Below are 22,212 nucleotides of genomic sequence, written 5' to 3'. Positions count from 1 at the left end.
AGAATTCAAACCTGAAATATTTATCAGAACCAGATCTTGAAACTACAATTGGTAACAAAACACCATGCCTTTTCCTCATCTGTTGTTACAGTTACGAAATAGAACTTGAAATCATAATATGATTTGGAGAATATATAAAAATTTATGTTTAAAGAAAAATTTTTTTTCTTATCAAGGTCGCATAGAATTTGTTAGAAAAAAACAATTCCTCAGGGCTCCTGGGTGACTCAGTTGGTTGAACATCCATCCGACTTCAGCTCAGGTCATGATCACATGGATTGAGGGTTTGAACCCTGGGTCGGGCTCTGTACTGACAGCTCGGAGCCTGGAGCCTGCTTCATATTCTGTGTCTCCTTCTCTCTCTACCCCTACCCTACCCTCCCCTCTCTCCCTCTCTCCCTTTCTCTCAAGAATAAACATTAAAAAATTTTTTTAAAAGAAAAGGAAAAAACAATTCCTTCCTTTTCCTCTGATTAAGAAGCGACCCAAATGCAAATCAGTTTAATTCAGTTCTTTTAAACAATCAATTATTGGGCCCCTTTTGAGAGAAGGCACTTAAGCTTTTGCTTCTCCTTAAAAATAAATAACTCAAATTCACACTATTTCCATGAAATAGGTATAATTTACATTCAGAGTCAGTAGCCTAGTAAGATAAAAAGATTAATAAAAAGACTAGAAGACATGTTCATTTGCCCTCAAATTGCTTGCAAACTAATACTGATTACCCCTTAAAAGAAAGTACTGCTCAGTTACCAACAGCATCTGGGGGTTGTATAAAGGACACACATCCCTGCCCTCTGCACGTGACTTTAACATGGATGGGAGTTAGCTAGAGGGGACCTCACAAGGCCATCCAACAAATTCTTTCTCAGCACTTAGCTGATCAGAATATACAACCAAGTCCAAGGTTCTTGTCATTTTAATGGGTGTTTCTTGGATACAGTGCCTTCAGGGAGGAAAGAGAGGAAACGAGTGGTGGACTGACAGACCAGAGGAGCTGGCAGAGCATGGGAGTAACTTCCCACATGCCCACTGAAAGCCCTCCACACTGCCCGCTACTCAGGCTCACTCTACACCTGGGAAATTACAACAACAACGAGAGTCCAAACAAAGAACAAACAGAATGTTTTGCTCTTTTTCAGCAATAAAATAGCTCTTTGCTATCTCTGAGCCTTTCTCTAGCCAAGGCTCTTCTTCTCTGGCCCACCATCTCCCAGCATGTGAACACAGGGTGGGACTTAATCTGAGGGACTCACGTAGTGTGAGGATTCTGAGGTTCTCTATCTAGATTTGACCCCTGTTCTTCCATTACTAGCTGTGTTTCTTTGGCCAAGTCACTTAAGGTTTTCAGTATGTTTCTGCATGTGTCAAATGAATTCCCATAACATTGACCTTGCTTGTTTGTCAGGATTTTGAATGAAATGACATTTATAAAGTATGTGTTGGTATGATGAGTGATCAATCCAAACTAGTCATGGTGATAAAGGATCACCTGCATTCACAAAGCCTCATGCCACATTAAACTTTATGGTGTATAACCATTTCCACTGTATTGTACGTGTGTGTGTGTGTATGTGTTCTTTACTCAGATAAATTGTAAGTCTGTTGTTTTAATATTAACTCCATCCAAAATGATATGGTCTCTGACAATGAGAGGTTATAATTAACTAATGAAAACTTCACACACAGTGATGTATTAAAGAGAATTATGTGCTAAATCTCATACTAGACCCACAAAGTGCTTTGGGACCACCAAGAAAGGAAAGGCTAATTTTGACTAGGAATTTGGGACAGCAAATAGAAGACTGGATATTTGATCTGTGGCTTTAGACAAGAGCTTGGATAAGAATTAGAAGTGATGGGGCGCCTGGGTGGCGCAGTCGGTTAAGCGTCCGACTTCAGCCAGGTCACGATCTCGCGGTCCATGAGTTCGAGCCCCGCGTCGGGCTCTGGGCTGATGGCTCAGAGCCTGGAGCCTGTTTCCGATTCTGTGTCTCCCTCTCTCTCTGCCCCTCCCCCATTCATGCTCTGTCTCTCTCTGTCCCAAAAATAAATAAATGTTGAAAAAAAAAATTAAAAAAAAAAAAAGAATTAGAAGTGAAAAGGAGGAAACAGATGTCTTAAAAATTACAAAGGTAAGAAAGACTCAATTTGGGGATTCATGGGATATGAGGAGTGAATAAGAGAGAAAATTGACAGATAACCAGACTTTTTAAGCCCAGAAAAGTGGGAAGAGAGTGTTGGTTGGAGTTCAGTGGGGGATCACAGAGAAGGAAGGGAATTGGTAGAAGAGAAGGTCAGTTGGAACACATGAGTTCAAAATGGAGGAAAAACATCCAGATAAGAATGTCTCCTTGTGAAATATAAATTGCAACTCAGGAGAGGGATGCAGATTTTAGAGCCATTTTCACAAATGTGATCATTTAAACTTAGGCAATCACTTTGGGGGAAAGAACAAATCAAGAATTTAAAAGCAACTAGGATACAACTGTGAGAAGCAGCTACACTTCAGGGCCACTTTAGAGGTATAATTTTAAAGGAAACTTTGGGGACCTGGGAAAGAAACCAAGAGAATTCAGAATCACAGGAGCCAAGGGAAGACAGAATGTCACAGAGGCAATGATGATCAGGAATGTCAGGCCCTGCAGAGAGCCTGGGGACGGTGAAGACAGAGGGACTATTTTGGCCATTGTGGTGACCTCAAAGAAAGCTATTTCAGGACTGACCCGGAGCAGAACAATTGAGAGGGTGAAGTGGAAGGAAAGAGGATGCAAGGAATCATAGCTTGAGGGACAAGAGAAGGTGTTTTATTAAGATAACAGAAGGCTGAGCACATTTGCAGATTGACCAGAAGGAGCCAGTAAAATGGACTAAAGCTGAAGAATAAACAAAGGCTAATAAGTGTTTCAAAACCTGGGAGCACTGGGTTATCAACCCCTGTTGAATGTTAAACTCAGCTAGGACCCTTGCAATAATACTTAGGCCTAATTCTGATATGCAGAGATTCTGGTTAAATTGTTTTGGGCTAGAAAAGGTATCTGTATTATTTATTAGTTCTTCCAGGTGATTCTAATATGTATCCAGATAGAAAAACCACTGACTCCGAAGAACTGGACATTGGATTAAAGCCACAATAAACGTTGCTTTTGGTTGACAAAAGGCTCTTCTTCCTCTAAAATGGGTTATGGTACTATTGGGGTGGAGGAGTAAGGATTAATTAAGAGCAGTAAGGAAGGATTAATTAAGAGCAGAAACATTTTGAAGAAAGAACTTGGAAGAAATAATGAATGCTTTCAGTCTGAAAAAGTAGAATGTGAGACTTAGAGGAAAGGGTGGGAGTGACATTGCCATGAAAGAAACTTCAAACCCCAAAGAACAATAGGCTTCTACCAGGGATAAATGAGGTAATTGTCCATTTACTGCCTCCTCCTTTCTATCCCTATCGGTGGGCCACTTCCTGACACAAAAAAGGAATTACTCTTTCCTGTTCCTCTTAGGAAAAGGAGAAGAAAAAGAATTTGTAAACAGGAAAGATCTAGAAAAACAGTAAAGTTACAGAGCCTTAAGGAAAACTTGTTTAACCAGGGGTATCAAAAGTGAGAAAAGCTAAGCTGTGGACTCCAATCCCTGTGAAATCTCAGACTTTGCCATGAAGGCATCTTGGAAATCACCTTGCCCAACTCCTCCCATTTAAATGAGTGAATTACAGGGCACCTGGATGGCTCAGGGAGCTAAGAGGCCGACTCTTGACTTTGGCTCAGGTCATCAGGTCATGATCTCACAGTTTGTGAGATCAAGCCCTGTGTAGGGCTCTGCACTAGCAGCACAGGGCCTGCTAAGGATTCACTCTCTCCCTCTCTCTCTGTCCCTCCCCCTCGCTCCCTCCCTCTCTCTCTCAAAATAAATACATTAAAAAAAAAAATGATGAAGGGGTTCCTGGGTGGCTCAGTTGGTTGAGTGTCCAACTTCTGATCAGGTCATGATCTCACAGCTTGTGGGTTCGAGCCCCGCGAAGGTTCTGTGCTGACAGCTCGGAGCCTTGAGCCCACTTAGGATTCTGTGGCTCCCTCTCTCTCTGCCCCTAACTCATTCGCATTCTGTCTCTCTCAAAAATAAATAAACATTAAAAAAATTTTTTTTAAATGATGAATGAATGGAAATTCAGAGGGACCAGACCAAACAGCATATTAGTACCACCAAGGGACCCTGAAACAAAATCCTTTATTCCCACACCAGAGCCTGCTGTTCCTGCGCATTCTGCCTCATGACCTCTGTGGTTGAGGTCTCCAGTGAGGAAAATGGTCACAGCTCTTCTGTGAGGATTAATAAGAAAATCTGTAAATTGTTTTTAGCTTGTTGGGAGAGAAAAAAAAATGTTCAATTTCTACTTTATTGCTATTATTACGTGAACCAGATTGAATTGCTGTGTCTCTTAAGAGTTTCTTACGACTAGTGTGAAGTTTCCCATTTTAACCTAAGCCAATTTTAAACGGCCCATAGAATACAGAGAGAACTGTAATAATTCAATCGCCACACTCAGTACATTGTTTGAAATACAACCGAAGAGGAGGATGGAAACTTGCAAGCCTGAAGCAGGAAGATGGAGCCTGTGAATGTGTAAAAAGACATATCCTAGGTAATGAAGAAGGGGCGGTGTGTGGTGAGAAGGTTAGTGTTCACCTGCACTGCAGGGCCTCAGTACGTGGACCGTGGCCATAACATGTAAGGGCCAGTGTTGTTCATTTATAAAGTGAGAAGACTAAACTCAGTTACCTCTCAAGTCCTTTCCATTTCGGACTGTATTTTAATTGTTGCCATCATCCTCCACAAAAATATCCTGAAATAGTTTAAGACAAATTACATAGAATATCTCATGGATCATAGTTCCAGGGTTGTTGTTGTTTTTTTTTAATTTTTTTAAATTAATTTAATTAAATAAATGTATGTCTCAGCTTCAGAGTTCTTTTGTAAGGCAGAGGAGCACTGGAGTAAATATTCTTCCCTCTCAGCTCTGTGCTTCAGGGGCCTCGTCACCACCTTTGGTTAGTTGCACCAGGCACTAGTCTAGTTGCTATTTACCCTGCACGGCTGAATGCTCTGTTCCCACGTCCCGCACAACCAGGGAGGGCACTGACCAATGAGCACTGTGTCCTGGTACAAACATCCCTGAGCACCTAACTCTTTTCCTCCTTTTCTTGGATCCTACCCCAGTGTGCGGTGTGCTCTTGGGTCATCTCAGGAGCCATCTGGGCCATGTTGGGGAGAACTGAGGGAGCAGAATGCTGACTGAGTGGCATGCACTGTAGGTAAGCTAGAATCTCTCAGAGAACCGTATTTATTTTGCATTCACCCTTTTGCATTAGCAGAGGAATTGGTGATAGTTACTATGTAGAAAGAAGCATTAAAGAGAATGGTATCGGACCGGTTGTGTCAGAAAATAGCTAGAGATGGAAAACTAGACAAGGCAATGCTTCCTGACTCTGGAAAGATTTGTAGGACCAAAAACTCCAGAGTACAGGGAGCTGATAACTTGTGGGAATGCTTCCTTTCATAGGGAAGTAATTTTTCTTCTCTCTTGGACTCAGGATGTTTCTAGATTCTAGTGTATATTTTCTCATATTTTTTACAATGGTGTGGGGTTCATTCACAGTTGCAACTCTAATATAATGGAGTTGTGTGATTTTTCTCAGCCTTTTAAATTTTCAATTATTTTATTACCAGAATTCTCTTCTGTTTGATCAATTTTCTGAAAGAAGCTCCATCTAAACATGCAAACAGAATTGGGGAATAGTTGCAAACATCTGGACAACTCTAGAAAAGTATCTTAACTGATTATTTTAGACAAGTCTTTGATCTTTACTAGTATTAATTATCCAAGAATGTGTTGAGATCTCTAATTTTGCATATGTGCAAATGGTCTCACACAAATATATTTGACAATAGTGTTACTTTACAGGAGATTTTCTTCCTCTGCAAACTAAATCAGAGTAATTTTAGTTATGAGAAAATATATACAAATTCAAACTGACAGCAATTCACGGATCCCTAATATTCCAGTGTGCTCTGGTATTTGTCACCAGCTTTGTAAAATGATTATTAATAGTCTGACTGCAAAGTTGTTTAAGAAACATTTCATTTCAAATTAGGCATAATCTTTTTCTTTCAGATTATACAGATGCATTGTTAAAGCCCTTTCCTCCTTCCCTATATTTGGTTTATTTTCTCTGTTTAAAAAAAAAGGAGAAAAAAATATATAACGAGGAACAAAAGAACTTGGAAAGAAGCAAACAAAAGTTGGCAAGTAATTAGGAAGTTCATTTGACTATCTTAGATCAACAAACAATGCTTTAGGTCTTTCCAAAGCACTTTGTACCATTTGGTTCAAATGCATTCCTCTGAGTGGCTAATTTTTTAGCAACAACAGAGGGTGTTCAAGATAAGGCAGGGTGGCAACACCAGTAACTGACAACCAATTGGGAGGCCTTTGTCTAAGAACCTGCCGTGAACAGGAAACACTGACAGTCAAAGGAAGGGAGACTTCTATCTGGAGGACACTTCTCACAAGAACAAATAATTCAAAATTACATTGAAGATAATGCTCCAGGGAAGTGATTACTATTCCCAACTTTACTCTTAGGATTCTTCCTCAAAAATTTAGATTGCTGTTGTGGGCAAATGGACTACACTGAGCCACACAAACAGAACTCAACCAATCAGTCAACCAGTAGTCAATCAACCAATAAAATCTAAATATTTCAGATCCAAAGCCTAAGTTTCCTTCCCCTAAATGTGTTGAGATACTTGGTTTTTCTAACGTGCTTTGAGCAAAGAGACTTCATTGGCATAAAATAATAAAGATTTTAAACATCAGCTCACTTTTTTTTTTTGTTTTGTTTTGCTTTGTTTTTCAATTTCCCAACCGTGGAGCACTGGTTTTAAGAGCTACCAAAACCCACTCGTAGACTGGTTTACTCCCACTGGAGAATTCTGAAAACCTTTGACTGCCTGAAAGGATACCACCACCTATGGTATCCCTAATAAAGGCCCCGCCACAGTTATCCACAATTCACCAAGGGCAAGGCTGTCCCATGAACTCCTCCATCTTGACTCCACCTGCGTGAGTGATGGCCTTAGCTAACATTTTTGAGCAATATATGTGAGGCATGTGCTAAGTGATTTCGGTCTTGACTCTTAACAGAATCTTGGCAATAACTCTATGAAATAAGTGCTATTGTTATCCCCAGATGAGGACACTGAGAGTTAACTAAGATACCACAGCTAGTAAATAAAAAACCAAGGTGCAAACCCAACACTGCCTGACCTCGAGTCCATGCCTTTATCCATTACACTGTTTCACCTCCTTAGAAAGAACATTATTCTCATGATGTTTCTGGATACCCAGACACCCACAACACAATATTAGTTCTCTGAGGCTAAAAGCCATGTGCAGTATATTGCCTCTGAATTACCACAAAGGCCAAAGATAATGCTAGGGACACAGTAGGTACTTGCAAAATACTTACTGAACTGAATTCACAAATGAAAACTCTTTGTTCTAAAAACTCTGTCTCATTGTGCTATGAAATGGAGTATGAATCCATAAAATTTTAGTTATAAGGATAATGTTATTTGAACAGAACAAGATGGCATTATGAATAATAGATTTCAATCTATTAAGCACAGAGCTACAACCAGTTTAACAGGATAATGTAAGGATTATTATAAGATCTTAAGAGATTACTGTAAGTGGCACATGATCCCCGTTGCTATCAATCAACACAAAACAATGCCGAGAAGCAGGCTTTGTTGTTTATTTGTTTTTACATGGAAGTTGTATGGAGTTGTATGACTGGACTAGTTAGGACAGCCTGGTTCTATTATTGGTTCTGAAACTAAATGATTCTATGCCTCTCGGAGAAGGCTGATCTCTTCAGGACCTAAATCTCCACATGGTTAAAAGCAGGGGAGGATCAGATTAGATGATAGATAAGGTCTCACAACTCTAAAATCCCATCATTCTGTAATATTGCTACATTAGATTCCACTGTTCGTGTAGCTGGAAATGCTCACATTGTAATTTTTACCTTTTGCAAAATGTTTTCAGGAAATCCAAAGACATTTTATGGCAAAACTCAGTATGGAAAGGAATACAGCAGCCTTTTAGCCACAAGCTGGGACGCAGCAACTCGTGTGTGTGTGTGTAAGGGGAGAGGAAATGCAGTGATCCGCTCTGGTGTAGACAAGGTCAAATCTAAAATAGCCCCAAGACTCACTGTACATAGAATTAGTGACTGCTCATGTATAAATACAGAGTTTCTAGTAACATCATATATAGCATATATAGCACAATTTTATATATATAGACGTGCTGGCTTCCATGATCTACCTCCCTGTTAATTAGCTGCATTATGGTAGTTAACTAATGTGACTTTCTGGATCTGGGTTTTTCCACCTGTAAGATGAGAGCACTGGATTGGACATGTTGCCTAGCTCTAAAACAAGTGGTCTTACTGCAGTAGGAAAAAATACATTTGGTTATGAGAGTCACTTGCTGCCTTCTTTGGAAAGTAGTTCCTGATAAGTAGAGGCTCTGATGTCGGCTGGGAAGACAATAGTTGTGAGCACCAAGTTTGGCACAGCTAGCCCAGGACTAAGTTGCTCTGTGTGATTAAGGAAAAAGATTGAGAAGCCCCAGAGAGGGGATTCTGGGAAAGGATGCAGGAAGCAGTCAAGTTAACCACTGGTGCTGAAAGAAGGGATAAGGAAATAGGAGACCCCAAGAGCTGTAAGGCTAAGAGAAGAGACCTGAAGGGGAAGGCTGGGTTTTTAAAACCATCTCTTTCCCCTCTATCTCTAAACTGCCAAGAAAGTATATACTCTTCAATAATGATTTGGTGCAAGTAAATTTTTTATCCTGAAAGTAAAAATGATTAAATCCAGCCTCGGAAGCGGTGTGGAGGAATGGCTGATATATGGGTTAAAAATGCATTTCAAGAAAATTTGTTGTAAGAGATATATCCAAGTTTACAATATTAATAGCACTGTAGGATGAAGGATCCCCTCTACTGTGCTGTGGCCAGATGGCATCTAAGTTCAGTTCTGGATATTGTATTTCAGCAGGGGTCTCAAACTCAGACAACTCTAGGGGCCAAGCTGAGTGAAGCCATAACTAAAACAATAGGTTCTACATAGAAACCTGGAGCTGGAGAACGCATATCCTGTGGAAAGGCGGTCCATTTTCTCTTGCTTTTTCTGTTTTATTGAAAAACAAAATAAATAAAAAAGTGTGCCAAGCAAAACACATCTGTGGGCCAGAACCAGACAGCTTGCAATCTCTGAGAGAGTCATTAACAAATCAGAGGACATTCAGAGGAGAGTGGTCAGGATATAAAATAATTCAAAATCGTGAATTTGGTATGTGAACAAGTGAGTGATCTGGAATTCCTTAATTTGAAAAAGAGTAGGCCCTGGGGAACCTGGTATGTGAAGGCTGGTTTACAGACAAGGGATTAGAAATGTTTTATCTTTCCTTAAGAGCTGGAACCAGAAAAACAGGGGCAGCCATTAAGGATCAAATAAGTTAATATTTATAAAGCGCCCACAACAGTGTCTGCACAGAGTAAGCAATGCAGAAGTGTCTATTATAAAATAAAATGCACTGGGTATTCAGAGCTGTCCAAAGCTTAACTGAGCTTAAATGAGGTGGGTGGCCGGAGGGTGGGCACCTTGTAGGGATGATTGAGGGCCAGAACACTGACAGACAGAAAATCCACTGAGACTTGAAGACTATCAGTATCCAGGTCTGGATGTTTCTCTAAGGTAAATTGTAAACTTGGATTCAGTTGTATGTGCATGAAATATGAAAGACATTTCTCCTCTACTGGATGGCCATGCATCACATCTCACTTCTCAGACAAATATACAAGCATCAACTGAAGTACAGGGGAGGTATATACAACCATATAAAGTGAAGGAGGTCTCAATGGAAGTGTGGGCGCTCTGGAAGGGAATTGCCAGAATGCCCCCAGAGACCTCCTACAAATATGTGAATGGCTTAGACACAATGAGAGCATCAAAATTTAGCATCTACCAATCTCTCACACCCTCCTTTATGACTTTTTGTCAAACCAAACAGATGTGAGCACTTTCATGTTTGATCACTCAAAATAGAATTCCAGGTCTCAAGACTCTAAATTACATGGAAACAAAGAGGCACAACAAAAGACCGAGGAGACATTTGCAAAATACTTTTAAAATACCGAAATTCTGATTACAATGGGCATCATGTGCGAAGAAGGATAATGACCAGTATAAAGACAATAGTGACCAGACCTCTTAAGTAAGAAGCTCAGCACTGATGTAGGTATGAATACTGGAGTGCTGAGAACACTGGGTATGACCCAGGTGGGAAAATTGGACTTCTTTAATAATTGCTTCATTGTTGCTTTGTGCAAAATGGAGCATTTGGAGAAAATAAAGATTTCTGGAGTATCCACTTTTGGTCAGGCACAGTGCTAGCTACTTTACCTGTGTTATTTTATCTAATTCTCAGGTTAACCTTAACAAAAAGGTAATTTAGTGCCATTTTATACAAAAGAAAAATAGAGTTCAATTTAATAAATTCATTCAGCTCTTATATATACTTTTGAGGGATTATAAATCAATAAAAACTTTTTGAAGAGTAATTCAGCAGAATCTATCAAAATTTTTAAGGAGCAAAATTACTACCTCAGTAATTCCATTTGCAGCCATTTATTCCTCAGAAATGCTTTCACAAGTGTGTAAGGATATTATGTGCAATTGTCTTCATTGTAGTATTATTAGTAATGTTGGACATCTGAGGACACCCAAGTATTTTCTAGTCAAATAACTTAGGATACAACTGTATTCTAGAACATTTTGAATGCAATAAGAACAATGAAAAAGATGACATTAAACTCATTCAGAAGGATATCTTAGAAATAATTTTGAGCGTAAAGATCAAGATACAAAACGTATGTAGCAAAGTCAACTTTTTATTAATAAAAAGTATATAAACCTGTATGTACATAGTGGAAGGTCTGGAATCATATAAACCGAGTGACTGGTAGTCATTACATCTAGAGAAGGAGAATGAGGAGCTAGGGTGGAAGGGACCACTTTCTACTTCCTGCTCTTCTGTATTGTTTCCACTATTTATTTTTTTTATAATCTTTTATGTTTATTTTTGAGAGAGAGAGAGTGTGTGTGAGGCAGGGAAGGGGCAGGGAGAGAGGGAGACAGAAGATCTGAAGCAGGCTCTGTGCCGACAGCAGAGAGCCCAGTGTGGGTCTCGAACTCACGAACTGAGAGATCATGACCTGAGCTGAAGTCAGACGCTTAACCGACTGAGCCACCCAGGCACCCATATTGTTTCAACTATTTTAGACAAATATGTGCTGTTCCATTTTAAAAAAGAGGGAAAGTCATAATGAGCCCAAAGTCACACAAGCAGCAGCTGGCAGTCAGAATTCAGCACAGTGCTTCCTCCAGAATCGACTTCTAAGTTTACAATTTGGGAATTCTCCCTTCTTGAAATGAGTTTACTCTATCTAGGGCGGAAAATGATGCAAAGTAGAATTACCTGGGAGAAAAAGTGAAAAATTTCTAGGGAAAATCAATTCAAGCATGGATGGAGGCCATGGCAGCAACTACAAATGCACTTCCCTGCCAAAGAATACACCCTTCCAGACATGGAGACCTATGCTAAACTGTATTGTGTCACATCAGCTTGTTCTCCCAAGAATGCAGCTCTTTATAGCAGCTCCAACTACTCTATTAAGTTACCCCACCAGACGTGGTCAGGGACACATAGCTCCCACTGATTACACCCCTTCCACATACTCTGTCAACACATTTATATCTCCAAATTTGAACCTTCAGCATCTCCTCTGGCTTTTCTCCGATAGCATCATGCTGAAAATCAGGGTTCTAGTAAATCGCATCTCTACAGCATAAATTCCAGTATTAGAAATACAGTATTTAGAAATACAGAAATTTTTAGAAATACAGTATTTCTATTCTAGAAATACAGTATTTAACCACACTGTTGATTATAGATACTAATAAGATACAGATTTCTGAAACAAGGCAACCAGGACTGAGTAGAACATGAATATAAACACCCAAAAATATTTCCAAAGTTCCAAGGATACCAAGAGTGGACAAATAAAGTGGTAGTGAATGATCTCTTTAGAGCAGGGTGGGCTCCTACTAACAGGAAAATATCATGAGAATCACTCCATCATGAGAGTCACTCTTAGCTACTTGTCGATGTAGGTTCAAATACAGATGTAAGTCACTTCTGGAAAGTTCAATGGTCACAGCATTCAAGCAGGCAGCATCTAGATACACCACACAAATACACACGCATGCTTGTACACACAAACCTACTTGGCAATTTTAGCTCAGAGAAAATCCATAGAGAATAACATATAAGTCACTTAAAAATATGTATCCAGGGGGACCTGAGTGGCTCAGTCGGTTAAGCACCCTACTTGGGCTCAGGTCCTGATCTCCCAGCTTGATGAGTCTGAGCCCCGCATCAGGTTCTGTGCTGACAGCTCAGAGCCTGGGGCCTACTTAGGATTCTGTGTCCCCATCTCTCTCTGCCCCTGCCCCTCTCACACTCTCTCTCTCTATGTCTCAAAAATAAACAAACATTTAAAATGTGTTTTTAAATGTATCCAAACCCAAATGAAAACAAACAGGTCGGCCCAGCTGGCTAATACATCCTGTCTCCTCCCAGAAAAACACTGTCTCTCTGTTTTCTATTTTGAACCCAATGTCAGAGAGGAACAAAGTGTTGAATAATTAAGAAAAAAAAATCAGACAAACATCAAAACCCATGCCCTTGCCTTATATTTAGATAAGAGTATACAAATTGAGAAAGCTTCATATGAATGTTCCTCAGGTGAGACGATTTCAGCAAAATCATTTTATTATAGATGCATTTACAATGCAAACTGCAGATGTCATCAAGCAGACTTGTACTTTAAGAGGTGTACTCATATTCTACAGATTAACCACCTAATGGCTCCACAGGAAAAATTATACCAAAACACATTGGTGTTTGCATAATTGAGAAGCATTCATTTAAAGATAAACTTCATGCCTCTTGTAGCTCTAGGTACTGAGGATGCATAATAACACATAATCACATGAATTAATAAGATTACTTCAAACCTTTCAGCACTTAACAGAAGTAGTTAAGTCATTTTCCAACCAACACATCATGACTATATTGAAAATCTCCTTGGCATGTCACCATTCTGGGTTTTCTCATTCCCATCTTTACCCTTGCCAATATTTGACCAGAGGTAGAAAGGTCAATGTAAATAATCAGAGCTTCTGAGTGTGCATTTTTGTGAATATATATGTCTAAGTAGCTCACTTAAGCAAGGTACCGTTTACCCATTAGTCAATATTATCTGTTTGAAATTTACCTAAGACCTAGAAAATAAGTGGGAAAAGTCCTGAGCAACCAAAAGAAATGTCTACAAGTGAGGATAAAGTAGACCATATATGTAATACATCTAGTGGCTTATAGAAGGTATTTGATAAATGATCACCCTATTATCACCATTATCATCATTATTGCCTCCACATGGATACAGAGGGCCTGGGATCAGTTATCCTAGAAAGTGATTTAAAGCAGCTAAGAAGCAATCATCTGAAATAGAGGACAGACACATTTTGCCTCTGCCAGGCCTACTTAAAATAGTAAAAGAGAGTTAGCATTCTGACAATAAGGGAGAAAATTATAAATGTCAGACATAAATCAAAAGAAAGAACAGCATGAGGCCATTTGCACCAGGACAGATAGTATAGAGTATCTGAAGCCAGGGAGATCATCATTACATCTTTGCAAAGCACACCTTTGATGTTCTTAATCATGACATTGTGAATAAGAATAGCAGCCATGGAGTCAGATCTGAGTTCAAATTCCAGCTTGGCCTCCTTGTGGTTTTGTGATCTTGGTCAAGTTACTTAACCATTCTGATCCTCAGTCTACTCCTCTCTTACATAAGGAGTGTATCTCTTCCATCATAGGAGTAGTTCTAAAGGAGATGTTAAATATAAATGGCTAACAAAGGGATTGCCACATGGAATCCCTTATTAAAAAAATAATAGCTATATTGTTATTATACTTTGATTTGAAAAAAACACGGAAATATATAGTTAACTTTTAAAGATCCCTTTCAAGCAGTTTAATGTTATAAATCAACTGTGTCACTTAAGGGAATAATTTTCAGTTATCTAAAAAGTGAACATATGGAAAGCCTATATGATGCTGCTATGAATATGAAAACTTGGTTTATAACATAATATATAATCAGACACAGATGAAGGAGAAGATATGTAATCAAAAGGCAGAAAGAATAATGTCTTTTTTTTCCCATTTTATCTGGGTCAAAGTAAGTTCACAAATGTCTCAGACTTAAAAAGCTGTTGAAAAATTATTGAAACTGGACCAATCACTACACTTCTGTAAGTGTAACTATGCTAGCTTGCAAGTATATTTCTGCTGTTTCTTCCATGACATTTCTCTGTTTATTCATTTGAAATCACAGACAAAATGTGAATCCCTCCAAATACACTCTTATAAATGCCAGTGAGACCTTGAGCATCCACAATGGCTGACAGAAAAGCTCCTCTTTGAAAGAGTACAAAACCTTCTGATGACATTCATGCTATGACCATGGGCATATTCAATCAGTTTAGTAGTCTTAAGAGACTTAAGAGAAATGGTAAAAAGGAGAAAAGTATGGAATAACCAGTACCTCTCCAGCTTGAAAGACACTCAAAAAATCCCTATTGAACTAGTAAATATGTGAATCCTAACTGGAATGCACAGAGAAATCTTTATGATAGATAAAATTAGGACCTGATTCAAAAGAATGGAGTCTGTTATTCAGAACTCACAGTTCAAACACATCCAAGCAAGTATAAAATGTATTGGCTCATATAAGTAAAAATGTCAGAGGTTGACTACTTTTGGCATAGCTAGATCTGCTCAAAAATGTCCTCTATTAATTTCTTGGCTTTTCTTTCAGATTGGCTGCATCTTCTAGAAATTTCTCTCCATGTGTTAAGAATAGATAGCCACCAGCAGCTTCTGATTTACATAGACTTTGCCCTCAGAAGATTTCAAACATCCAAATAATTACCCAGAAATAGGTTCCAAGTGATTCTGCTTAGATTTGACTAGCCCTGCACTGATCATGGCATTCTGATTTGCCACCTTGGTTCATGTGACCACATCAGGATGGGGTGTGGGGGGGGGGGGAGGTGGGGGCTGTGACTGATGGCCCTACCAGAAACATATGATGAGAGAAAGGGGCAATCTCCAAAAGAAAGATGAAGGAAAGCTAAAGTAATAGATGCCAACTAGAGTCCCTTACTGTAAATTATTTTAATATCCTCTGTTGGTTCCTTCCTTGAGCCTCAATAATATTATAGTCAGTGGTAGAGCACCTGAGTGGTTCAGTCAGTTAAGCATCCAATTCAGCTCAAGTCACGATCTCGTGGTCCATGAGTTTGAGCTCAGGCTCTTGGCTGACAGCACAGCCTGAAGCCTGCTTCAGATTCTGCGTCTCCCTCTCTCTCTGCCCCTCCCCCACTTGCTCTTTTGCTCTCTCTCTCTCACTCTCTCAAAAATAAATAAACATAAAAAAAATTTAATATTATAGTCAGTGGTTTACATGCCCCAGACCTTATTAGGATTTCAGCTTTCTCAGGGTAGAGGATATGTTTTCCTCATAATATGGTACACTGAACATTGTGAGTACTCATTAAAGGGATAACTTATACACAATTGTATAGTGTAAATAATTATATAATTGTATATTTGTATACATTTAAACTGTAAACTGTCAAGAATTATATAAGTATTTAGAGCAGGAGACTTGTCTTTGACCTGATATAGTTAAAAACATCATGGGACACCTGGGTCAGTTAAGCATCCGACTTCAGCTCAGGTCATGATCTCAGTCTATGAGTTCGAGCCCCGCATTGGGCTCTGTGCTCAGAGCCTGGAGCCTGCTTTGGATTCTGTGTCTCTCTCTCCCTCTGCCACTCCCCTGCTCACACTCTGTCTGTCTCTCTGTCTCTCTCTCAAAAATAAATAAACATTAAAAACAAAATTTTTATACAAATAAATAAAAATAAAAACATCAGAACTTCTATCTTAAAATTCAGTAATTTTAGGAGAGGATGCAGGACTGCTTCTGGCAATGGCTTCTGCACCTATGCTTCCTTCAACTTGTATCTTTTTATTGCATGGCATTTTTCCTTATTCACACAATAAAGGGGCTGAAGATAAAACAAAATATCATGTTATTACCTGGAACTATACCTCCTATAGTACCCATTGTAATATTGTTTCCCCTTCCTGACATTGAACAAGATACCCGAAATGTAGCCACATCTGTTTTCCTTTTTGGTAGTTATCACATCTACGCTGGTTTGCATTGGTTCCTTCTCCAGTTGATGATGTTTCCTTTAATACTCAGAGTGAAGTGGTTTGTGGCCCCTCAATTTATTTTCAGCCCTTTATAAGTCATTACCATCTTGAAAGTTCAGTCTCTCACCAATTTTTGTAAAATTACATTCCTAAGATTCTCTCAAGGTTTTCTGGTTTTCATGTATTTAAAATTATGGTAGGAAGACAAACTATAACCCTCCAAGGGAAGACCATGTTTTAATCATCATTTTTTAATCACACACACACATACACACACACACACACACACACACACACACACACACACACACACGTTCCTAAAAGTGCATTTGTATTTAGTCTTAGAAAGGAAAAAGTGAGTGGAGAAAATGTGAAAATATTTCAGTAAAGATAAGACTGGAAAGTCAAGTTTCATTAAAATGAACATGGCTGCAATACAAGTTCACTATAATTAAAATATTTCCAAGTTCTCTCTGGACACTGACCAATAGCAATGATGCCTTTTTGCTCTTGCTAAAATAAAAGTTTCTTTTGTTAACAACTCAGAATAACAAAGGCTTTATCCCTCAGTTCCTAATTGTCACTAGCTATTGTGGAGGAGAAAAAAAAGCCTGAAAACGTGATTCTGGAGCAGAAAGTAAGGGAAAGAGGAGCAGAATACACCAGCTAATACAGCAGAAGCCTCCTCGCAAAGAAGTAACAGTCAAGAGAAATATAAAATGCATCGGTTTTCTTGTTTACAAAAAGAGAAAGAAATAAGTAATAGAATCCAGGGACTCTGACAAGAAGAAAAGGAGCTTTGACCAAAAAGATATGCTATCTTACGTTACAAGTTACACAAAAGTTTTACTTATATTACCTCAGACAGTGTAACTATTCAAGAAAGTTATGAAGTAGATATTATATTATCACTTTGCAGATTAGAAAATTGAAATTCAGACTTTAAGTGTTTTTCCCAAAAGAGAAAGACAGCCATCTTCTGATTTCAACATTTTGTACCCTTTCCATAACATCATTTCTGCCTCTGTTGCTTCAATAAATTAATCATATGCTTTAAAAATACTGAAGCCCTGGGGCGCCTGGGTGGCGCAGTCGGTTGAGCGTCTGACTTCAGCCAGGTCACGATCTCGCGGTCCGTGAGTTCGAGCCCCGCGTCGGGCTCTGGGCTGACGGCTCAGGGCCTGGAGCCTGTTTCCGATTCTGTGTCTCCCTCTCTCTCTGCCCCTCCCCCGTTCATGCTCTGTCTCTCTCTGTCCCACAAATAAATAAATGTTGAAAAAAAAATTAAAAAAAAAATACTGAAGCCCTGTATGCCCTTTGAATAAAATCTCTAACTTATTACACTTTCATTTTTCTACTTTTTAGTTGTCCCACATATATATGTCTAAGTTATAGTTTTACTTCTCAATAATTTTTGCTATAGCTCCTCTTTTAACTGGAACAATCTAAAATGTAGAGGACATCTAATAAGTTATATATTGAGGATTAGATGAGATATAAATTATGGTTATGCAATAAAATAACCCCAATCTTTTCATATGATAGGCATTTAGCACTATCATATAAGAACTGGAAAAAGTGTGCTATGCGGTGAAATGTGTCAGCATTGCCTACAATCAGATAATATAGATCTAACACAACTTTATCATCAATTTGCTGCATGGATGAGAAAGGCAGAAGGAAAATCTGTGTAAATATTCAAACATGAAAGGCCTCATGAGTTTGCCTCCTAATTATAAAGGAAAGAAAGATCGACTTAAAATATTCAATAGATAACTCCATTCAAGTTCACCAAACTAGTGAGAAAATGGCCTCAAAACACGAGTTCCATTACTTCAATTATCTTTATGATACAGGCTATTCTGAACCTTTACTAAATTCAGTACATTGGACAGCATCTTGGTTTAAAAAAAAAAAAAAAAAAAATAGAGAGCCATCTACTGGCCAGGAACTTGAGTGATCTTGGTACAGTAGTAGATGGAATTTTAAATCTTCAGATTCTAAGATGAAGAGGAAAAAGAAAATTCTTTGTGATCCTTTAGCTGAGGACAATTTTTTTCACCATAGTGGGGTCTCTCTGGATACTCATTCCAGTTTCCTCAAACAAAACAGCCAGTTCCCACAATCCTGAGCAAAGTTAACTGACAGAGCTCAACCATGCCTCTTTACTTGGGCTCTAATCAGGTGTATATTATCCTGCCACAGTGATTATTTTGTGGACAAAGAGAGCATAAAAAATAGCCAAGCTGTTGAGTTTTCCAGAGTTGCAGATGCTTTGAAGTTCTGCTGGAAATGCTTTGAAGTTCCAATTCTAATGTTGCTAATCTATCTTCCCAAACAACCTCTAATAATATGTTAAATAAATATTTGGTAGTTGAATATTTGTAAGTGAGTTGAACTATGTGGATATGTGAACCTACAATTTCCCTATGGATATAATTTATAGCCTAATTGAGCCTAAATGAACAAGTAATACGATTCCACCCAAAATTCTCTTTCCTCTGTACTAACCTATTATTCCTTAAAATTTTTAATTAAAAATAAACCATGTGTACTGACCCAACCACCCTTCCTTAGTATATATTCCACGTGGCTAGTCCTAGAATATGTCCTATTTGCTTGGAGAAATTGTCATTGTGTAACACTCATAACAGTAACATTTCCAATTCAAGCACCATCATTCATAAAAATCAATTCTTACATTTGTATTACAGAGTGAAAACCAGAACAGAGAGAGGTAAGCCTGGAGATAGATAGTTTCTGGAGAGATATCTATAAGCATTTTGAAGAAAGTTTTTCTAATAATGATTTATGATCTCTTGCTTTGGTATCCCTCAGGATTCCTTGTTTTGAAAATATGTACAAATTAGGGGCGCCTGGGTGGCGCAGTCGGTTAAGTGTCCGACTTCAGCCAGGTCACGATCTCGCGGTCCGTGAGTTCGAGCCCCGCGTCAGGCTCTGGACTGATGGCTCAGAGCCTGGAGCCTGTTTCCGATTCTGTGTCTCCCTCTCTCTCTGCCCCTCCCCCGTTCATGCTCTGTCTCTCTCTGTCCCAAAAATAAATAAACGTTGAAAAAAAAATTAAAAAAAAAAAGAAAATATGTACAAATTAAATACTTTTGTACTTACAATATTATCTCAACAGATTCTTTTTTTTATTTAAAAAAATAAAAAACACAGATTCTTTATTTATTCTTGGGAGAGAGACAGAGCATGAGCGAGGGAGGGGCAGAGAGAGAGCAGGACACAGAATCCAAAGCAGGCTCCAGGCTCTGAGCTGTCAGCACAGAGCCCAACGCAGGGCTTGAACCCACAAGCAGTGAGATCATGACCTGAGCTGAAGTCAGACACTCAATCAACTGAGCCACCCAGGCTCCCCATCAACAGATGCTGACAGTGACTTTATAAGATAGTCAAGGCAGGAATTTCTTACCCCATTTTAAGGATGAACAAAGTGAGGATCAGAGAAGTCAATTAACTTTTCAAAGTCATACGGCTAATGTGTGTTAGAACTGGGTCTCAGGCTCAGTTCCTCTGACCACTATTCCTCATGTACCTATGGACGCACATATTGAAAACACCTCTTCTGTGAAGGTAGATAATCTGCTTGCCTCTCTTTTCCCTTTTGTTCATGTGCTCTACCATGCATCTTTATTTTCTTCTGAAATAAGGAATAAAATAGGCAGCTAGAGAGGTAGGCATTAATGTGCTTTCTGGAATGGTATTTAACCATGTGCTTAAACTTGTTTTAGCCAATACTTTCTGAACTTTAAAACTGCATGTGAATAATAATAGCAATTGATAGCAAAATATTATTTCACTTGCAATTGCTGTTTTCAAATGCTCTGACGTTTATCAACTTGAGAAATTATTTCACTAGCCCAGCCTTACTCCCCCAACCAATTATATTTTACATAAACTCCAGCCTTGCTATTACATTCTTTTTTGTAAATTTTTTAATGTTTATTTATTTTTGAGAGTGAGATAGGGACAGAGCATGAATGGGAGCGGGAGGAGGGGGGCAGAGACAGAGGGAGACACAGAATCCAAAGCAGGTTCCAGGCTCTGAACTGTCAGCACAGAGCCCAATATTGGGCTCAAACCCACAAACCATAAGATCATGCCTGAGCTGAAGTCAGATGCTTAACCAACTGAGCCACCCAGGTGCCCCCTATTACATTCTTAACCCCTCTCTACTATTGCTCCCTACTACCCCCACAATAAACGATAAGTTTCTCAGAATGACTTTATAAGCCATTCATTAGCTAAGTTTCCTTCCCTCTCCAAACTCCTTCCCCAACACTCTCCTTTCTCTTTCCAGGTAATTGAACAACTGTGCAGTTACCCAGTATAGCCCGTATCATTGTACATTATCATGCCTTTGCCTATAATGTCCCTTCTTTCTAAAAGGTCTTATATGCCTTTTCTATCTGAAACTTAGTTCAAGCATGTGTCCATAAAATTCCTTGAGCAATCCTCCCACTCCTTTACAAAAGCAGGGTTGATAATGCTTTTTTCCCCCTTCCTTCCTTCCTTCTCTCTCTCTCTCTCTCTCTCTCTCTCTCTCTCTCTCTCTCTCTCTCTCTTTCTCTTTTGTGCATATCTCAATTATAGAAAACTATTAAGTTCTACTTTGGCACCTACCATAGGATTATATAGTCGGTTGTTTGTGTGTCTTCTTCCACGTTTTATCTTATTGCTCCTGTTCCTAGCACAGTACATAGAAAGATACAGCAGGTGCTCAGTAAGTGTTTAGTGAATGATTAAAGAATATGTAAATACCCATTTAACAGAGTAGCTAAGGAAACAGATATTCACCGATTTTTTTTTCAAGGGCAGAACCATCCAAACACCTTATCTTATCTTGTCCTTCCTATATCCTATTTTAACTAATATTCATGTAAAAGTACTAAGGATATCAAACATAGGACCTCAGCATATAATAATATAGTTGTTTAGAACATTGTACCTAGTAAGAACAGAAGGGGAGATTTATTTATCTTATGCAAAATTCTGGTGCTATCATTATTGCCCTTGAGCAAAAATTGTAATCTTGTGCATTTTTGTTGTTGGTTTGCTTTTATTCCCCCCTCTTCAGTTCTGAATATTTAAAAATAAAATAGGATGAAACCAAAGGGAAATCCTAGGATTTTTGAGACAAATGTGGATCCCATGGATGATAACCTTATTCACCCCAGACTCAGTCCTCAGAATACCACTTACATAGTAGGAAAAGCAATCACCAAATCTGAAGAACCTCATGCATAGTCTGAGAAGTTATAATTTTGAAGAATAAAAATCTAGACAAAGGCTTGGATTAACTAAAATAAATTTGTCTGGAACTAAGTTTACTAATTTTATAATATGTGTTCTAAATGTTCTTTTTTGATCATTTATTAAAAAACTGATATGGCAATTCTTATGGGATATTTTCCAGAAATTGTTGTGGACTCTATGGATTATAATACAAATAGAGTCATAAATATAAATATTTGAGAAAATATTTATATATAAATATATTTGAGGAAATAAATATTTAAAATAACTACTCCAAAGTTTATAATTTAAGATCTAAATCATTAGAATACTTAAGTGCAATCAGAGATCATGGAATGGATTTATAGTCAGTTTTAAAAACAGATCAATATTTGAACAAAGATTTTATTTAGCAACAATATTATATGAGGCAGGATACTAAACACTGTGAGGGATGAAATAAACAGGACGTA

The 22,212-nt window shown here is 38.5% G+C and overlaps 1 protein-coding gene across 2 annotated transcripts in view; it reads left to right on the top strand.

Moving 5' to 3' along the window:
• The window catches only part of KCNMB2 (potassium calcium-activated channel subfamily M regulatory beta subunit 2), a 238,157-nt gene that overhangs the window by 18,717 nt on the left and 197,228 nt on the right, over positions 1-22,212 (top strand). The window contains exon 2 of one of the 2 annotated variants that reach the window (XM_045037252.1): positions 5,212-5,306. The exons of the other annotated variant lie outside the window; for it this stretch is intronic. Within the exon in view, the coding sequence (XP_044893187.1) occupies positions 5,296-5,306 (11 nt within the window). The 5' untranslated portion in view covers positions 5,212-5,295. The remainder of the gene's footprint in view (positions 1-5,211; positions 5,307-22,212) is intronic. 2 annotated transcript variants of the gene reach the window in all.

This window comes from Felis catus, chromosome C2 (assembly GCF_018350175.1).
Source record: "Felis catus isolate Fca126 chromosome C2, F.catus_Fca126_mat1.0, whole genome shotgun sequence".
Lineage (NCBI taxonomy): Eukaryota > Metazoa > Chordata > Mammalia > Carnivora > Felidae > Felis > Felis catus.
Note: the sequence above shows the minus strand (reverse complement) of the source record. Positions and strands in the feature narration are given on the sequence as shown.